Below are 17,830 nucleotides of genomic sequence, written 5' to 3' on the forward strand. Positions count from 1 at the left end.
TTGAAATATAGACTTATTTAATTTTTTTCGGGACAATTTCTCATGTCGGGGCTTCAATACAAGACGGACATTACATACGAGCAGCATGGAGGTATTTGGATGTTTTTTGGTGTGTCTCTCTTTGTTACGAAGACAGTTGGTGTCCATTTGCAACCGTTATATGGACATGCACTGCTATGCATTGAAATTTCAATTTTGGGTGAACTATCCCTTTAACACTCTGTCAGTGAAGATGCTGAGGATGGAGGTGTTTTCCAGGTGGAGGAGGAGGTGGAGGAGCTGAAGGAGATCTACAGGAGGAGACCAGAGGAGGAGGAGGAGCATGGTAGCAGCTCGGTGACGCTGCGGAGACTCCTCTCTGCTCAGGAACTGGGACACAACTATGTCCGTACTGTTACCACGGTAACCAGACCATCAGTGTTTAGCTTGACATCGACTGAGATTAAATGAGTTGGAATCAAATTACAAGACTCTTGCTGCGTTCATAACAACTCGGAGGTCGTAATTCCCAACTCGGAAATTTCCGACTTCCGACATCATTGCGTTCACGCTGCAGGAACTCGGAAGAAAAAAAAACCATGGATACCTGAAGGAAGTTTGTCGTATTGTGGCTCATCGCTGAATAGAAAAATCAATGCAGCAGTAAATGATGTTTATTTTGGAGGAGAGGAGACGCTGCAGATGAGTGCACATATAATGTTACAGCCTTGATAACAGTTAAACCTTATTTCATCACATACGAGGAAACACAATTTCACACCATACAACAATCACAGCTTAATATAAACATATTTCATATCGGCTACTGCAATAATACACAAAAAATATGCATTCAAACCTCAACAAATAACTTCAAATGTCTAAATTCTAAATCGTTTAAGACGAGGGCATGACGCCATGTTTTGATGTTGTCGTGACGTCAAGTCTGAAAGTCGGGGCTCTGATATGATACCAGAGTTCCCGACCTGTAATTTCCGAGTTCGACGCCGTTCAATTCATTTTTTACAACTCGGAGCTCGTTTTTTTCTGACTTCCGAGTTGTCTTGAACGCAGCGTAAATGAGTTGGATCAAATTACAAGACTGTGTGTGTGTGTGTGTCAGGTGTCGGGGGCGGGGCTGGACCTGCAGCCCGTGGTCTCGGCGGTCCGGCAGACGGTGGAGCAGCTGGACAGAACCAGACAGGAAGTGGAGGAGCTGCAGAGACGGCGGCGGCTGAAGGTGCAGCAGCAGCGTGACGACCTAGAGTCCAGCAGGACGTTCAGAGAGCAGGTGCTGAAGGTGAAGAAACGCTGACGGCTCTGAAACACTCAACACCTCAGAGTAGGGATGTCACCATTATAGAGTTTCTTAATCGGTAACACTTCACTTGAATAGGTGTTCATAAGATTGACATAACAGCTGTCATAAACATCAATGAATACTTCTGACAGCTGTCGTTAAGTGTCATTCAGTAAGTTATGTCACTTTTGATGCAAAGTTGACATTGTTTGAGATGTTTTTGTTATGAGAACTTGACATAATTTTTAAAGTTTGGCCATTAGGTCTGCTATGACAGTTTAAATTGTCTTTATGTCAAGTTGTCAGAACAAAAACATCTCAAATAATGTCAACTTTGCATCAAAAGTGACATAACTTACCGAACGACACGTAAAGCAGAAGTAAGCAATATTTTTGTGTTAATATAAGTCTTAAATAGTTGTATCTTCCGACAGCAATCACTTCTATAGAGTGTTTGGTCTGAAACACGGGTCTGTCAGTCACTCTGCTCTGCTGTAAGCCGAGGAGAAAACTTTCCTTGTATCCTACAACCTTTATCCAATGAGGAGAGAGAACGGCATAAAGGGGCAGTCCTCTCTGTGTGTGCAGCCAAGGGATGCGCCTGAATGTGGTGACGAAGGGACGAGCACCAATAGATCCATGACGAGGGCGGGGGCTGCTAACTCCATCGGCTGACAAGACGTTATGGTGCGTTCAAGGCAACTCGTAACTCGTATTTTTCCGACCTGTGAAGTCGTACCAGTTCGATCTGGTACGAGTTCACGGGTCAGAAGTTACGAGTGGCCGTTATAGTGACTTTCACAGGTAAAACAGGTCGGAGAAACACGAGTGGGTTGCCTGAAACGCTACAAAGTCGTAAGTTGTGACTTGAAGCTGTAATTTACGATTTCAAAAGCCTGCCTGGAACGCAGCATTAGCCAAAACCATCGGATCGCTTACTTCTGCTTTAACGACAGCTGTCATAAGTATTCATTGATGTTTATGACAGCTGTTATGTCAATCTTATGAATACCTATTCACGTTAAGTGTTACCAAATAATCACAGTACTATGATTATTATCACGATTATTATGCATTAATTAATTTCACAACATAATGAATGTGTAAAATCAAATATAGTCAAAATATAATTACATTACTCATTGTTTACACAAAATATTTCAAGTATCTCTTAATATAGGACCAGTTATTAATCCCCCAGTGGAAGTGTTTGAAATATACAGGCCATAAATTGTCATCTATACCAAATGTTTATGTTTATTTTAATCGCTTTTTGTTTTGTTTTTAATTACAAATGACACGCTGACATTTAAATTCCTACCAATTCCATGTTACGTTAGTTAAATGGACCAGTATCTGTGCATTTACTTTTATTTTGGTGCAGATCTGCCGATACGGTTCCAACATAATCTTTTTCCGAAAGTAACGATATTTAGGTAATCTTTACGATTAATTAATTGTGGCTTTTAATACCACGATTAATTGTGATGTACATGTTCTCTCTTGTCTTCAGACGGTGCAGGACTTGAACTCGGTCTCTGAGCTGCTGGACTCGTGCTCTCTGCTGGATCTGGGCTCGGAGCTGCAGACCTCCGAGCTGCTGCAGCGCTTCAACCAGGCCAGACCACATTTCACTGTGAGCACATAGTCAATTACAATATCCATAAAATAAAGTAAAACTAACAAGAAAAAACAATAACTCAGCCACCACTGGGATGGTTGGACGGTTGGACGCTTCTGTCTAAACCAGGGGTGTCAAACTCATTCTAGTTCAGGGGCCACAATTTCTTTATTATTTATTATCCTTTTTTTTTTTTCTGTCGGCCAGTCCAGTCTTGTTGTGAATATTATTTGTGTGTATTTGTTTATAACACTGAGGCCACTGGCAATTCTGTTGTATTCCTTTTTTACAATGACAATAAAGCTTCTTAACTAATCTTAACTTTTAAGTGGGCCAGACCGGTAAAATAACAACAAAATAACTATAAATAATGAGAACTCTTAACATTTCTCTTTTTTTTTTTAGTGCAAAGAAGTACATTATTAAGATGTTTACATTAAATGAACTATCCTTTTACAAAACATGTTATGAACAACCTGAAATTTCATGAGAAAAACACATCTAATTTCAACAACATTATGCCTCTTTCATCTGTCGGGCCGATGTATGTTTAACATCCCCGGTCTAAACTCTTCTCTTCTGTCCAGGGACTGGATGCTGAGGTGGATCATGTGATGAGGAGCTGGGAGACCATGAGAGGAGTCCAGGAGCGTCTGCAGGAGCAGGAGGAGGAGGAGGAGGAGGAGGTGAGAGGAGGAGCAGTGAGGGAGGAGGAGCTGTCCGACCTTCTGGACCTCCAGAGGAACGTGAAGTTGAAGATCCAGCAGAGCCAGTCGGTCCTGGACCTGAGCAGCAGCTTCCACCGGGCCGCCAGACAGGTCAGTGACCGAGGCCGTTGTTTAGTTTAGTTTAGTTTATTAGTTTAATAAGGGACAGTGTGCAATTACATTAATCATTTGCAGGAAAATATGAAAAGATGGTTGCACCAGATTTAGCTCACGGCTAATTTCCATCTGTAGTCCCTACACATAACATAAAAGTAATAAAATACACAGAATACACAGACCACAAGCTACTATACGAAGGTGAGGCATAAAAAGACACAATTAGACAATAGACAACACATTAGACAATACCGAAACATGTATGAGGTAGGCAAAGTGCAAAGTGCTCATAGCAGCATGATTATTCATAGTAATGATAATAATAAATAAATATGGTAATAGTGAAAATAAAACATAAGAGTTGCAACAGTGGCAGACGTAATACCAACGATGGTAATTCTCAGTTACAAAAAGTAAAGCCTGACAGCTCTCTTCAGGTGGAACAATAAAGTTCTGGTCCAGACGGTCGGTCGGTCTCAGTCGGTGTGTGTTGTCTCCTGTGTGTCCAGCTGGAGGCGCTGCTGCACTCCGACCCTCCAGCCGGTTCCTCTGCTGAGGCCGAGCTCAACCAGAACCAGAACCAGAACCAGAACCAGAACCAGAACCAGAACCAGCAGAAGATCCAGAGTCTCTTTACAACGGTTTCAATTTTGAAGACGGAGATCTGCACCGCCGTCACCCACACTGTAGGTACACACACAGTTACATTCAGTGGCATCATACACACAAAAGACACAAAATTACAGATGATGCATTCCCTTTACATTTTAAACTATTTCACTTCAAACTGACAGAAAAGGAAAAGGGCCCTCAGCAAAGGTCTGGCCCCCCTGCATAGTTAGTAGCTAGTCAATAATACACTGATATTGATTAAAATATTGAAAAAGAGTGTTTCGTGTTTAACTTTATGTCTTCTGGAGATTGTTTCATCCTCCACCTGCTGAGCTGTAGCTGTGCGGTTCATGTAGCTACGTGTCAGTGATGATCTGCTGCTCCCTCAGGTCTGGGCTCGGTTCAGTCTGCAGCAGCTGGACGACCGTCTCGTCTCTCTGGACTCGCTCCGAGCCGCGTGGCTGAAGGAAGCAGCTCGACGGGAGGAGAAACTCCACAGAGAGATGCTGACCCGTCTGCTCAACCAGGACATCAACCTGGTAAGACCACGGCTCACAGGCCACAGTTCATACACTGCAAAAATCTTTCCAAGAATATTTATCTTATTTCTTGTCAAAATGTCTCATTTCTAGTCAAAACTAATCTCTTTCCACTTAAAATAAGACTCATCACATAAAAATGAACTTGTTTTTAGATCATTTTCACTTGTTTCAAACTAATTTTCACTTGAAATAAGTAGAAAAATCTGCCAGTGAAAGCAAGTTTTTTGTGCTTGTAATAAGAAAGAAAAACTTGCTCCACTATCAGATTTTTCTACTTATTTCAAATGAAAATAGACTTGAAAGAAGTAAAAAGTGTCTAAAAACAAGCTACTTTTTTTTATGTACAACTACATCAATATACATATTTTGGGTATAATGAGATTTGTTTTGACTAGAAATAAGACAAATATTCTTGGTAAGATTTTGAATTTTTGCAGTGTAGCTCACAGCTCACAGCTCATAGCTCACAGGCCAGAGGTCAGAGGTCAGAGGTACGAGAAGGATGCTCATCAGTTCTGCTGGTGTTGGAGTCAGATTCACTTCAATGATAACTGATGTTTCTAATAACAGATGTTGGAGGACTGAGTTTTTGCTCTGGATTCATTCATTAAAGAATCCCTGTGGCAGCATACAGTACTATGGACGATGTAGCAGCCTGTGGTGTTCGAACGCACCACCAAGACAAAAAAGGCGACTTTATACTTCTTTTAAAAAAGGTTTAATTTCCAAAAGCAGTCGAATATTGATAATAAATTCCAAAAATAACAAAAATACCATCAAAATAATGGAACTTAAAATCCCCCAAAAAAGACATTAACAGGCAAAAACACTGATTTTTCATGCACCGATCAATTTTGAGATTTTGGCATATTTTCTTCCTTATCATGTCTTCTATCAGAATAGAATAAAGAAATGTTAGAAAATCCACGTTAGGGTTTTTATTTATTTTACTTCATTTTGTCTGAGATTTCTCAGAAATTCACCAAAAGTTAGTCTGACCCATGTCATGTGTCATTGTAAAGCTCTCTCCAGATGTAGAGTCCAGAAATTGTAATTTCCTTTGTGTCAGCAACCAATCGTAAAAGTAGGATTGACAATAACAATCTATGTAATTTTACAATCCAAGTCCTTAAAGGCCGTTTTCTCAGAAAGAGTTTTTCAGAAATCAAACTGGAGCTACAGTCTACTGCAGCTACAGGCTGTGGAGGTGCTGGTGTTGTTCACCAGTCTGACCAGCAGAGGGGACTGCAGCCAGCTGTGTGTCTGTGATACTACTGTATTTAAATACCCAGACTCTGATCAGAACCGGTCTCAGTCTCAGTCAGGTCTGTCCACACTCAGATCAATCAGATCTTGTTTCTTGAAATAAAGGAAAAGGTGAACATTTATTCAGTCATGAATTATTTTGAACCAGTGTCTCTTGGAATGAAATCACATAACTATCCACGATGTGTCCTTTACACTTAATCTATAGGTTTACACTTTCACATGTTCTGTAGATGTCCTGATAGTGATATAAAACCTCCACAGCTGATTTTAACTTTTCCTCCAGTCTCACTTTGGACGACTGACTGAGGTCTGGAGCAGCCGCTCGCTCACTTTTATCACAGTCTAAAAATAAACAGCAGTCAGCTGCACACATTTAGATTTTATTGGAGTCCATAAAGTGTCTCGTCTCACTGCAGGAGCTGATGATCCCTCTGCTGCTTCTTTACTGCCGGCACAGCAAAGAGCAGCAGAAGAAGCAGTTCTTTAATCTTCCTGCAGTTTGTTTCAGCAGCTGAAGTGTCTCCAGCTGCAGTTCCTCTAACGTCCACTAGATGCTGCTCCCAAAGAACTGTGTTCACTGCAAAAACTCTACATCTTTCCAAGAATATTTGTCTTATTTCTTGTCAAAATGTCTCATTTCTAGTCAACACTAAACTCCTTCCACTTAAAATAAGACTCATCACCTAAAATGTAACTTGTTTTCAGATCATTTTCACTTTTCACACCAGTGAAAGCAAGTTTTTTGCGCTCGTAATAAGAAAGAAAACTTGCTTCACTACCAGATTTTTCTACTTATTTCAAGTGAAAATCTGTTTGAAAGACGTAAAAGGTGTCTAAAAACAAGCTACTTTTAATGTGATGAGTCTTGAGATTTTGAGTTTTTGCAGTGTTGAAGCGAACTGAAGACTGTCCAACTTCTCACCACTCAATGACAGTGAAGGCGTAATTAATATTTTATTACATGTCGACTGAACCCAACAATGTGAAGAATAAACTGACATCAACCAAACACAGTTGTTCTGACGTGGTTGATGTCACCGACTCGTTCCCTTTTTTGAAGCTCCTCTTCCCGGTTATTTGGATGTTTTTTGGTGTGTCTTTTTGTTACGAAGACAGTTGGTATCCATTTGCAACCGTTATATGGACATGCACTGCTACGCCGAGACCCCCTGTAACTCAGAGAAGCCACGGAGGACTCTGAAACTTCTCCCAGCCCTTAGTCCACATGAGGGGGAGGAGATCATGAGGGAAATTTCAATTTTAGGGGGAACTATCCCTTTAAATATGGTGGAGAATGACAAACGTGTTGGCGCCCTCTTCTGGTGAATCCGTGCAAATATATAAAACTTGGTAAAGTTGCACTGGTTCCACTGGTGCTACTGGTTGAGTCTGCTGTGTCACTGAGCAGCAGCTGCCAGAGGGAGGGAGGGAGGGAGGGAGGGTAATAGGGGCTAAATACAGGGTGAGTCAGTCAGCCGGTATTTCCCATCATGCACCTGATGCTGCATGTCTCCAGCACATTGGAACCTGCAGCAACAGCTCAGCGTTGCAGCGTGTGGATCACTGTGGTCTGTTACCAACAACACTCACAACAAGTTCAGCAGAAGTTGAACCGTGGGCAACCGTCCAGAATCAACCGTCACCTGACCACAGGTGACTCCAACAACTCCGTCTCTACAGCAACCAGGAGTTCTTCTAGTGATGTAAGCAGAGGTTAAAGGGGATAGTTCACCCAAAATTGCAATTTCACTCATTATCTCCTCCCCCTCATGTGGACTAAGGGCTGGGAGAAGTTTCAGAGTCCTCTGTGGCTTCTCTGAGTTACAGGGGGTCTCGGCGTAGCAGTGCATGTCCATATGACGGTTGCAAATGGATACCAACTGTCTTCATAACAAAAAGACACACCAAAAAACATCCAAATACCTCCATGCTGCTCGTCTGTAATGTATTGAAGCCCCGAAATGCGAAATTGTCCCGAAAAGAATTAAATAAGTCTATATTTCAAGCTTGTTTTGTAGCGGAAGCTTCTCGAAGCTCCTCTTCCCAGTTCGTCCAAATTTGACGAACTGGAAGCTTCCGCTACAAAACAAGCTTGAAATATAGACTTATTTAATTTTGAAAGAATGAGAAGATATCTATTCTATGGTCAACTCCATTTGGCTTTGATTCAACCTTATTTGGATGACGATGACCTGGACGAGGGAAAACCTTCACAAAGTGTTTTATAAATTCAGCACACACTTACATTTTTGTGTAAGGCAAATGAAAGAAGTGATGATCCGTTGCATTGAGCCACCTAGTGGAGTGAAAGCTCTATAGCCTATCTGTTGTAGAGTTCATCTCATTACATCCACTAAGGCTGTGTAGTGTAATGAAGACTTTGGATGTCGACTTCATCCAACTTTATTCAGAAGATTACCCATAACTTCAGCCGTGTGTTGCTCTACTTTCTCTTTTCTTTCTGCTTCCATTTCAAAGCAGACTTGTAGAAGGTTGAGCTTCCTTTACCTTTTTTGTTTTTAAGGCCACAGCCGTGTAGTTTGGAATAAATGCTTGGTGTCATTTAATGGTTATAAATTCTTGGAACAACCAGGGATTCCACATGACAACTGATCTGTAGAGTTCACCAGGCAGAACATTAACCTCAATAAAGAATCGTTGCCATCAACAGTAAGTGATGGAACAATGATGCTATAGGATGATGATGATGAGATCAATGGTCAAGAACTTCCTGAGGGACCCGGGCGTAACTGAACAGATGGATGAGGGGTGAGCACTTGTTTGTGTCCACACTGCTGAGTCACCTGAAGGGGATCTACATCAGCTTGTTACTGGAACGTGATGATTAAAGTCATGAGTCATCTTCTTGTTGAGACCTGCTTCTATTTCTGCTCATCGGTGGATTGGTGATTGTTACCACCACTGAGTATTTATGGTTCTAGCTCAGGATCCCCAGAGGTTCAACCCTTTATCCTGGAGTCCACAGGCTGGACTCTGAAAGGTGTTTGAATTAAGTGTGAGTACAATACAGCAGAGCGCAGACAGAGCCTAGTCTGCCTGTCTAGCCTCTACCTGCTCTTTTTACTAAACTTAACCAAATCCACTGCAGAAACTCAAAATCTTACCAAGAATATTTGTCTTATTTCTAGTCAAAACTAATCTCATTCTACGTAAAATAAAACTCCTCACATAAAAAGTAGCTTGTTTTTAGACACTTTTTACTTCTTTAAAGCAGATTTTCACTTGAAATAAGTAGAAAAATCTGACAGTGGATCAAGTTTTTCTTTCTTAAGCACAAAAAACTTGCTTTCACTGGCAGATTTTTCTACTTATTTGAAGTAAAAATGTGTTTGAAACAAATGAAAATTATCTGAAAACAAGTCCATTGTTAGGTGATGAATCTTATTTTAAGTGAAAAGAGTTTAGTTTTGACTAGAAATGAGACAAATATTGTTGGAAAGATTTTGAGTTTTTGCAGTGAAAGTGTTGTGATGTGGTAAACTGGTTTTCCATTGTACTTCATGGTTTAGTTATCTGAGCTACTACTCATCATGTCCTCCAGCTAGCTCATGGTGTACCGGCCACTGTATGGTTCAAACTAATGATCTCTTTAGGATATTACTCAGGTGCTGTGTGGTCTGGACTACTTCACGTGTTTTGGGATGGTGATAATAATCATCTCAAGGATCTTCTTGGTCTTCAGTATAATCCTTGGCGATCTTTTTGTGGTTGTTCAGGTACACCATGATGCTCTGGAGTCCGTTATAGTGACTTTATGGTAAAGTCCATCGCACTTTGAGTTTCACCATTTTGGGGTCTTTCATTAAAGGGATAGTTCACCCGAAATTTAAATTTCCCTCATTATCTCCTCCCCCTCATGTGGACTAAAGGCTGGGAGAAGTTTCAGAGTCCTCCGTGGCTTCTCTGAGTTACAGGGGGTCTCGGCGTAGCAGTGCATGTCCATATAACGGTTGCAAATGGATACCAACTGTCTTCGTAACAAAAAGACACACCAAAAAACATCCAAATACCTCCATGCTGACAGACCCTGGTTCGTCCAAATTTGACGAACCGGGAAGAGGAGCTTCGAGAAGCTTCCGCTACAAAACAAGCTTGAAATATAGACATATTTAATTTTTTTCGGGACAATTTTGCATTTCAGGGCTTCAATACAAGAGGGACATTACATACGAGCAGCATGGAGGTATTTGGATGTTTTTTGGTGTGTCTTTTTGTTACGAAGACAGTTGGTACGAACCTACTGCTATGATTATAGGGATTTGCAACCGTCATATGGACATGCACTGCTCCGCCGAGACCCCCTGTAACTCAGAGAAGCCACGGAGGACTCTGAAACTTCTCCCAGCCCTTAGTCCACATGAGGGGGAGGAGATAATGGGTGCAATTTCAATTTTGGGTGAACTATCCCTTTAAGGATCTTCTTGGTCTTCAGTATAATTATTGGCGATCTTTTTGTGGTTGTTCAGGTACACCATGATGCTCTGGAGTCTGTAATAGTGACTTTATGGTACAGTCCATCGCACTTTGAGTTTCACCATTATGGGGTCTTTCATTAACATCTGTTGTGTTTCATGATAGTTTTTTGGATGTGAAGAACTATTTTGTGATACTTTGTGGTCCACCCATGGAAAGTCCCTCATGGTAATCTCATCATATTATCTCCTGCTTCATCCTGTGTTTTCCATGCATCCTTTGTTACTCGAGTAGCACCGTTCTCCGGCTCAGTCCAGGACTCTGAAGCAGAGGATGACATTTGTCTGGAATTCCCGTGGGTCACGTGGTTCCCGTGGGATTCCCGCAGGATGGGAGTCAAAGTTTTATTAATCCCGTGATTGGGACGGGACGGGAATAAAAATCAATGGGAGCGGGCAGGAGTGGGAACGCCATTAATAGATGATGATTTTCAGCCGTGTTAAACAACCAAAAAGGACAGACGCGTCCATTTTTGTAGTCATCTTTCAGTGAGCCAGAAGCACTTGGCGACCGGCGCGGAGAAATAAGCGACGGTGTCCGATGTTGCGGTTTCCGGCGTTACAGAACTTGTTGGGAAGTCGCAAATATTGCAAAGGTTTATGAGAGTGTAACGTGAAAGTGACTAACTTATTAATAAAAAAATAAAAAAAACGGGAGTGGGATGGGAGTGAGAGTAATTTTGAGTGGGAGCGGGATGGGATCGGGAGTGAAAATCCACTCCCGTGCCGTGCTCTACTCTGAAGCAGCGACCTCGCTCCCTCGTTAGAAAAACAGTTGAAGCTCCTCAGTCTCTGATGTCAACGTGTTCCTCTGTGTAAGTGACGGACCGTGCTGTGTCTGTCTGCTGCTCTCTGTCTCTCTCTCTCTCTGTCTCTCAGCTGTCTTTAGCTGACAGATCAGTCACCCGACACCAACGCTCCTCCACTCAGAAGCATGAATGTCCCACTGGATTTAGACTCTCTGCTCTAAAAATAATCTTACCAAAACTCCATCTACATGGAATTACAACCGCACCAAGCTGCAGCCCACCTAGTGCTGCCCTGAACACAGATATGATATAGAGGATATACTATTTTTAACCATGCTGCCAGCCTGGCTTTGTCTTTACTGTCTGAGACTTTTGGTCAAATCCAAATTCAAGGAAACAACCAAGTCGATAGGATTTTTCCTCTGTGGACCAGAAATCTCAGTATGAAACATCATGGTCATTGTGATGTTTCAGTCTGGAAAGTGGTCAATGTATTGTGGAATATTACGTTGTTATTCGCACTCATCACACCAAGTCTCTTAAAGGGATAGTTCAACATTTTCTGCAAATTGGCCCATTGCCATAATCCCTATAGTCATAGCAGTAGGTTCGTTACCTTTAATTGTCAGTGCAAGCTATTTTTAGAACTCTCTAAACCCACACAGAGTTGTTTTAGAGGGAAATACAGAGTCTGCTTGATGAAAAACTGTCCCTGAAGGCAACGTGCATCAGTGGTTTTGCATGAATTTCCCTCTAAAACAACTCTGTGTGGTAACGTTGTGTTATTATCTCATAGCGTAGTGAATGTGCAGCTCACAACTTGTCCACCAGAGCGTTGTGGAGTTGTTGGATTGTGTATTTGATGAGTTTGATGAGGGAAACCAAGAGATCCCATAATGAGAGTCCTCTGTAGCGTAGCTCTGAGCAGCTCACGGCTCTGCTCCGCCGTTTTAAAAATAGCTTGCACCGACAATTAAAGGTAACAATTAATGTCAAATAATTCCTCCCTGTATTTAAATTGGTGGGTTTTGGCTTTCAAAAATCAAAAAAGTACCCTTTTAAGATTAAAGGGATAGTTCAACATTTTTGGCACATTGGCCATAATCCCTATAGTCATAACAGTACAGGTTCCTATGGCAATGGGCCAATTTGCCAAAAATGTTGAAGTATCCCTTTAATCTTAACAGGGTACTTTTTTGCTTTTTGAAAGACAAAACCCACCAATTTTAATACAGGGAGGAATTATCTGGCAGTGGGATGTGTGATGTTTAAGGACTGACGCTCTTCTTTTTGTAAAAGAAAGAAAACTGATCGTTTGATGTGTCGTTTCTCAGCTTCGCGACTCCTTTAAGGACCTGAAGAAACGTTTCAACAACCTGAAGTTCAACTACCTGAAGAGAAACGACAGGACCAGGAACACGAAGGCCGTCAGGAACCAGCTGCAGCAGGTGAAGCTGTACGAGGAGAAGCTGCAGGTATGTTTCTATACCTCTAAGACACACGTCGAGATCCTCTCTGTTAGTGTTTCATAAATGTTTGCCCTAAATGTGTCAAATGATAATTAGCGTTATGTGCAAAGTAAATGCAGCAGCTCAGAAAAGAGGTGCATTCATCTCAGGTTCAGGTTACTTTATTGATACCAAAGGGTAAAGTAGTTTTGCAGTCGAGAGTTAAACAAGCAACAGAAAACGAAAAAGAACACATACATAAAACAAGAGACAGATTGGACTCGACAGAAAGTGCTGCAGTTCATGAAATAAATATAGAAAGTAAAAACATGAAACTAAAAACACATAATTGAAATAGTTTTAAAAAAGAAAAATTAAAAACACCAAGAGCAAAATTTCCTACAAGTTAAGAGTAAATATGTAAGTAAATAAAAGCAATGAGATTAAAAAAAAAAGGGGAAACATCATGCTCCGAAAAGTGATTAAGTTGTGCAGCTTTTGTGCAAACTACAGCTTGTTTACCAGTGTTACTGCAGCTGGAACAAAGCTGTTTTTATAACGTTTTGTTCTGCAGTATGGGACTGACAACCTCCGTCCAGAGGGAAGAAACTGGAATTCACTGTGCAAAGGGTGTAAACTGTCATTTAAAATGGTCGTGACTATCCGCTGTAACTGTCTGGTATACAGGGAAGAGGGGTTCAGCTGTGGCTCACCTATCAGCTTACTTGACCATTTCACTATGCGATTTAATGTGTTCTTGTTCTTAGTAGAAAGGCTTCCAAACCATGACACCAAGAAAAAGGATAAAATGGATTCGATAAAAGCACGATACACTTCAAAAACTCAAAATCTTACCAAGAATATTTGTCTTATTTCTAGTCAAAGCAAATCTCATTTTACCTAAAATATGTATATTTATACATAAACATATTAGTTATACATAAAAAAAGTAGTTTGTTTTTAGACACTTTTTACTTCTTTCAAGTCTATTTTCATTTGAAATAAGTAGAAAAATCTGACAGTGGAGCACAAAAGCACAAAAAACTTGCTTTCACTGGCAGATTTTTCTACTTATTTCAAGTGAAAATTAGTTTGAAACTAGAAATGAGACATTTTGACAAGAAATAAGACAAATATTCTTGGAAAGGTTTTGAGTTTTTGCAGTGTAAAATAGAATCATCATGGTTCTGTCGACATGCCAGTAAGACAGTTTTCTCAGACAGTGCAAACGCTGTTGTCCTTTTTTACACACAGCTTCGCAGTTTTCTTGAAAGTTCAATTTAAAATAAAATCAATGATAGTCCCAAGATATATGTAGGATTCCACACATTCCACTAACTGACCTCTTATGGTTGTGGCATCATGTGTGTGGATTTGTTTGCTAAAAGTCAATTAATATCCTTTGTTTTCGATATGTTAAAATTTGAAGATGTGACTCTTCACACCACTGCACAAAGTCATCAACTATAGGGGCCATGGCCTCTTTCATTCTGATGCTGCAGGGGCTCAGGAAGCGCTTGCAGGGCGTGACGGCCCGGGTGGGGTCGGAGGTGAAGGACGGCGGCGTGACCCGAGAGGCGGAGGACGCCGTCAATGAGCTGCAGAGACAGATGGGAGAGTTGGAGCGGAGCATCTGCGAACACCAGAAAACACTGGACATGACCTCCCGCCTGCAGCAAGCCATGGAGGAGGTGACTCACAGCTGCTGCACTGCAAAAACTCTAAATCTTCCCAAGAATATTTGTCTTATTTCTTGTCAAAATGTCTCATTTCTAGTCAAAACTAAACTCTTTCCACTTAAAATAAGACTCATCACCTAAAAATTAACTTGTTTTTAGACACTTTTTTTTTTACTTCTGTCAAGCCTATTTTCACTTGAAATAAGTAGAAAAATCTGCCAGTGAAAGCAAGTTTTTTGTGCTTGTAATAAGAAAGAAAAACTTGCTCCACTATCAGATTTTTCTACTTATTTCAAGTGAAAATCTGCTTGAAAGAAGTAAAAAGTGTCTAAAAACAAGCTGCTTTTTTATGTATAACTATGTATGTATATGTTATAATTAGATTTGTTTTGACTAGAAATGACATTTTGACTAAAAATCTTGGCAAGATTTTGAGTTTTTGCAGTGTGTACGAGATAAAAGAGATTCACCAGCAGCAGGTTTAGGAAACGTAACGTAACAACAGTTGTTTCTGTGTTGTTGTGTGTCACCAGTATCAGTTCTGGTGCGAAGAGGCGAGTGCCACCATCGCTCGCGTGGGGAAGTTTTCCTCCGAGTGTCGCAGCACCGAGGCCGTCGCCGTCCTCTACCGGCAGTTTGAGAAGTTTGTGTGGCCGACGGTTCCTCAGCAGGAGGAGAGGATCAGTCAGATCACAGAGCTCGCCGTCAGACTGCACGGTGAGAAAACATCCTCCTCCGTCTTATCTGTTATCAGACCTCGAGACACTTTGAGGTCTGCACCACCAACTTCACAACTCAGTCATTCAACCTTCATCTGGTTCTTTGTAGTCCAGTCATTTTATGAAAAAAGGTTGAACAAATTGCAACAGAAGCAAACTCAACTGGTTTTGTATCCTCAACATGTCCTGAGTGAGGGAACAAAATCCCAGAAGAATCCCATTAGGGGAAAGTTTAGAAAAAGACCCAAATATAGCCCATTCATACGCCTATTCATTATTTTTCTCACGTGAATAGGGTAACATTTTTAACCTTTAGATATCTCCATGAAAATTACTGAGTTGATTACTTACATTACGACGGACAAAAAATGTATTGCAAGTTTTTTGAAATTCTTTGTTAACATGAGCAAATGTGCATAAATTTGCATAAATTCCACCGTTTTGACAGCATGTATATATAAAGGTGCTGTGGTGGTACCAGCTTGAAAATTGGAATGAGTTGACTCCAGAGGTTCATAAAGGGACCTGTGTTTACTTTCACTTCTGTCAGCTTACCAACTGTAGCTTTAATGAGCTAGGGCGCTTATGCTACCATGTAAAACGAGTGCTTCCCGCAGCGACGGATTCTTGAAAAATTGCAGTCATCTTGAAATTTAAAGTGGTCAACTTGTCGGTTGACCGATGGAGTCGACTCATTCCAATTTTCAAGCTGGTACCACCACAGCACCTTTATACATGTGCCGTCAAAACGGTGGAATTTATGCATTCCTTGATGGTGGAATGAATGACTGAATCTTCCCAGAGCAGCACCTCCTCATCTAAAACCCTAAAATGTCCAATGAGCCCTTACTCTGCACGTCAGGAGAACCTCCTTAATATAATCTCCTTACACTTATAAATAGACGTAGCACTTAAAGGGATAGTTCACTCAAAATTGAAATTATACCAACTGTCTTCGTAACAAAAAGACACACCAAAAAACATCCAAATACCTCCATAGTGCTCGTATGTAATGTCTGTCTTGTATTGAAGCCCCGAAATGCGTCCAAATCTTGCGAGATTTGCGCCGGCCGAGGAAGAGGAGCTTCCGCTACAAACAAGCTTGAAAAATAGACTTATTTAATTTTTTCCGTAACAATTTCGCATTTCGGGGCTTCAATACAAGACGGACATTACATACGAGCAGCATGGAGGTATTTGGATGTTTTTTGGTGTGTCTTTTTGTTACGAAGACAGTTGGTGTCCATTTGCAACCGTCATATGGACATGCTCTGCTACGCCGAGACCCCCTGTAACTCAGAGAAGCCACGGAGGACTCTGAAACTTCTCCCAGCCCTTAATAGTCCACATGAGGGGGAGAAGATAATGAGGGACATTTGAATTTTGGGTGAACTATTCTTTTAACATTTACTCTCAGGCTTCTACAGCACTGAAGCTACTGATGCTCCTCAGCTGTGATAAAGGTGTCACATGAATGTGAATGTGAATGTGAATGTGACGGAGTCACCAAACACATGAGTATTAGACAGTAAATATGTTTTCAGACGACCTGACGCTCATGTTTGTGTGTGTCAGGTGCTGAGGAGGGGCGGCGGTACATAGAGAGGACGGTCAATAAACACTCAGAGATGGTGGCGTCCATCAGAGAGCTGAGTGACGGGCTGATGGAGCTGGAGGCCAAACTGAAGGTCAACACACAAAACATGCACACACCTGATTATCTTAGAAATTAGACAATTAAAAAAGTCTTTATTAATGATGTTTAGACACTTAAAAAAGTCTATATTAATGATGTTTATTCAGAAATCTATGACTTTGCACATTTTGAACAATTTAATTTCACTTGACTTTATAAAGATCTTTAAAGATCTCTAAACTGACTATAAACTGTCTTCTGTCTTTTTGTACTTTTATGCTGATTTTGAAATATCTTAACTCCCTCATCATAAATCTGTTTCCTTTATTATATTTCAGAATTATATATACATTTATTTATTTATTATTTATTGATCTGAAACCTTCTACAGTAGATTTTGATTCAGTGTTAGGAGAAAATAAACCAGTTGAAGTTTTCTATTCATCTTAAACGTTGTGTGAATGATGTGTCACTGTTGTTTTCAGCTGGAGAGTCTCAAACAGCAGCAGAACGACAGAGAGAAAGAGAAGGAAGAGAGAGAGATGGAGCAGAGGAGAGAGAGCGAGACGGAAGACAAGGATGAAGAGAAAGAAAAGAAGTTGAAGGAAAACAGAAAGAGGAAAAAGAGGGAGCGGATGGATAATCGCAGATCACAGGAAGTCGCTGACATGGTAACTATTATAAATAATCACATGAGGTTTGCATTCTGATTATATTTCTTTAGAGAAATAAAAACTTAACTCATTGAGTGCCAACCACGTAATTTCTCATTTTTTGTTCCCATGCGTTGAGTGCCAAAAACGTAATTTTACGTTTTTTGCTTCTCTTTTTTAGCACCTTTCATAAAAGACGCTCTATCTCCTTTTCTAGAAAAAAAGCAGGGATTTTGGTGAAACCCAGCCACGTTTAGCTTGACTTTTCTCAGGAACAGAGGCACGTAGAAACAAACGGTTTGTGGC

The 17,830-nt window shown here is 40.8% G+C and overlaps 1 protein-coding gene across 1 annotated transcript in view; it reads left to right on the forward strand.

Moving 5' to 3' along the window:
- The window catches only part of ccdc141 (coiled-coil domain containing 141), a 45,721-nt gene that overhangs the window by 19,488 nt on the left and 8,403 nt on the right, over positions 1-17,830 (forward strand). The window contains exons 15-25 of the mRNA XM_085766176.1: positions 259-402; positions 1,103-1,279; positions 2,793-2,915; positions 3,488-3,718; positions 4,234-4,410; positions 4,726-4,875; positions 12,724-12,864; positions 14,340-14,528; positions 15,050-15,233; positions 16,811-16,923; positions 17,357-17,542. Of these exons, the coding sequence (XP_085622302.1) occupies positions 259-402; positions 1,103-1,279; positions 2,793-2,915; positions 3,488-3,718; positions 4,234-4,410; positions 4,726-4,875; positions 12,724-12,864; positions 14,340-14,528; positions 15,050-15,233; positions 16,811-16,923; positions 17,357-17,542 (1,815 nt within the window). The remainder of the gene's footprint in view (positions 1-258; positions 403-1,102; positions 1,280-2,792; positions 2,916-3,487; positions 3,719-4,233; positions 4,411-4,725; positions 4,876-12,723; positions 12,865-14,339; positions 14,529-15,049; positions 15,234-16,810; positions 16,924-17,356; positions 17,543-17,830) is intronic.

Source organism: Trachurus japonicus, chromosome 21 (assembly GCF_045865225.1).
Source record: "Trachurus japonicus isolate A0001 chromosome 21, Traja_1.0".
NCBI lineage: Eukaryota > Metazoa > Chordata > Actinopteri > Carangiformes > Carangidae > Trachurus > Trachurus japonicus.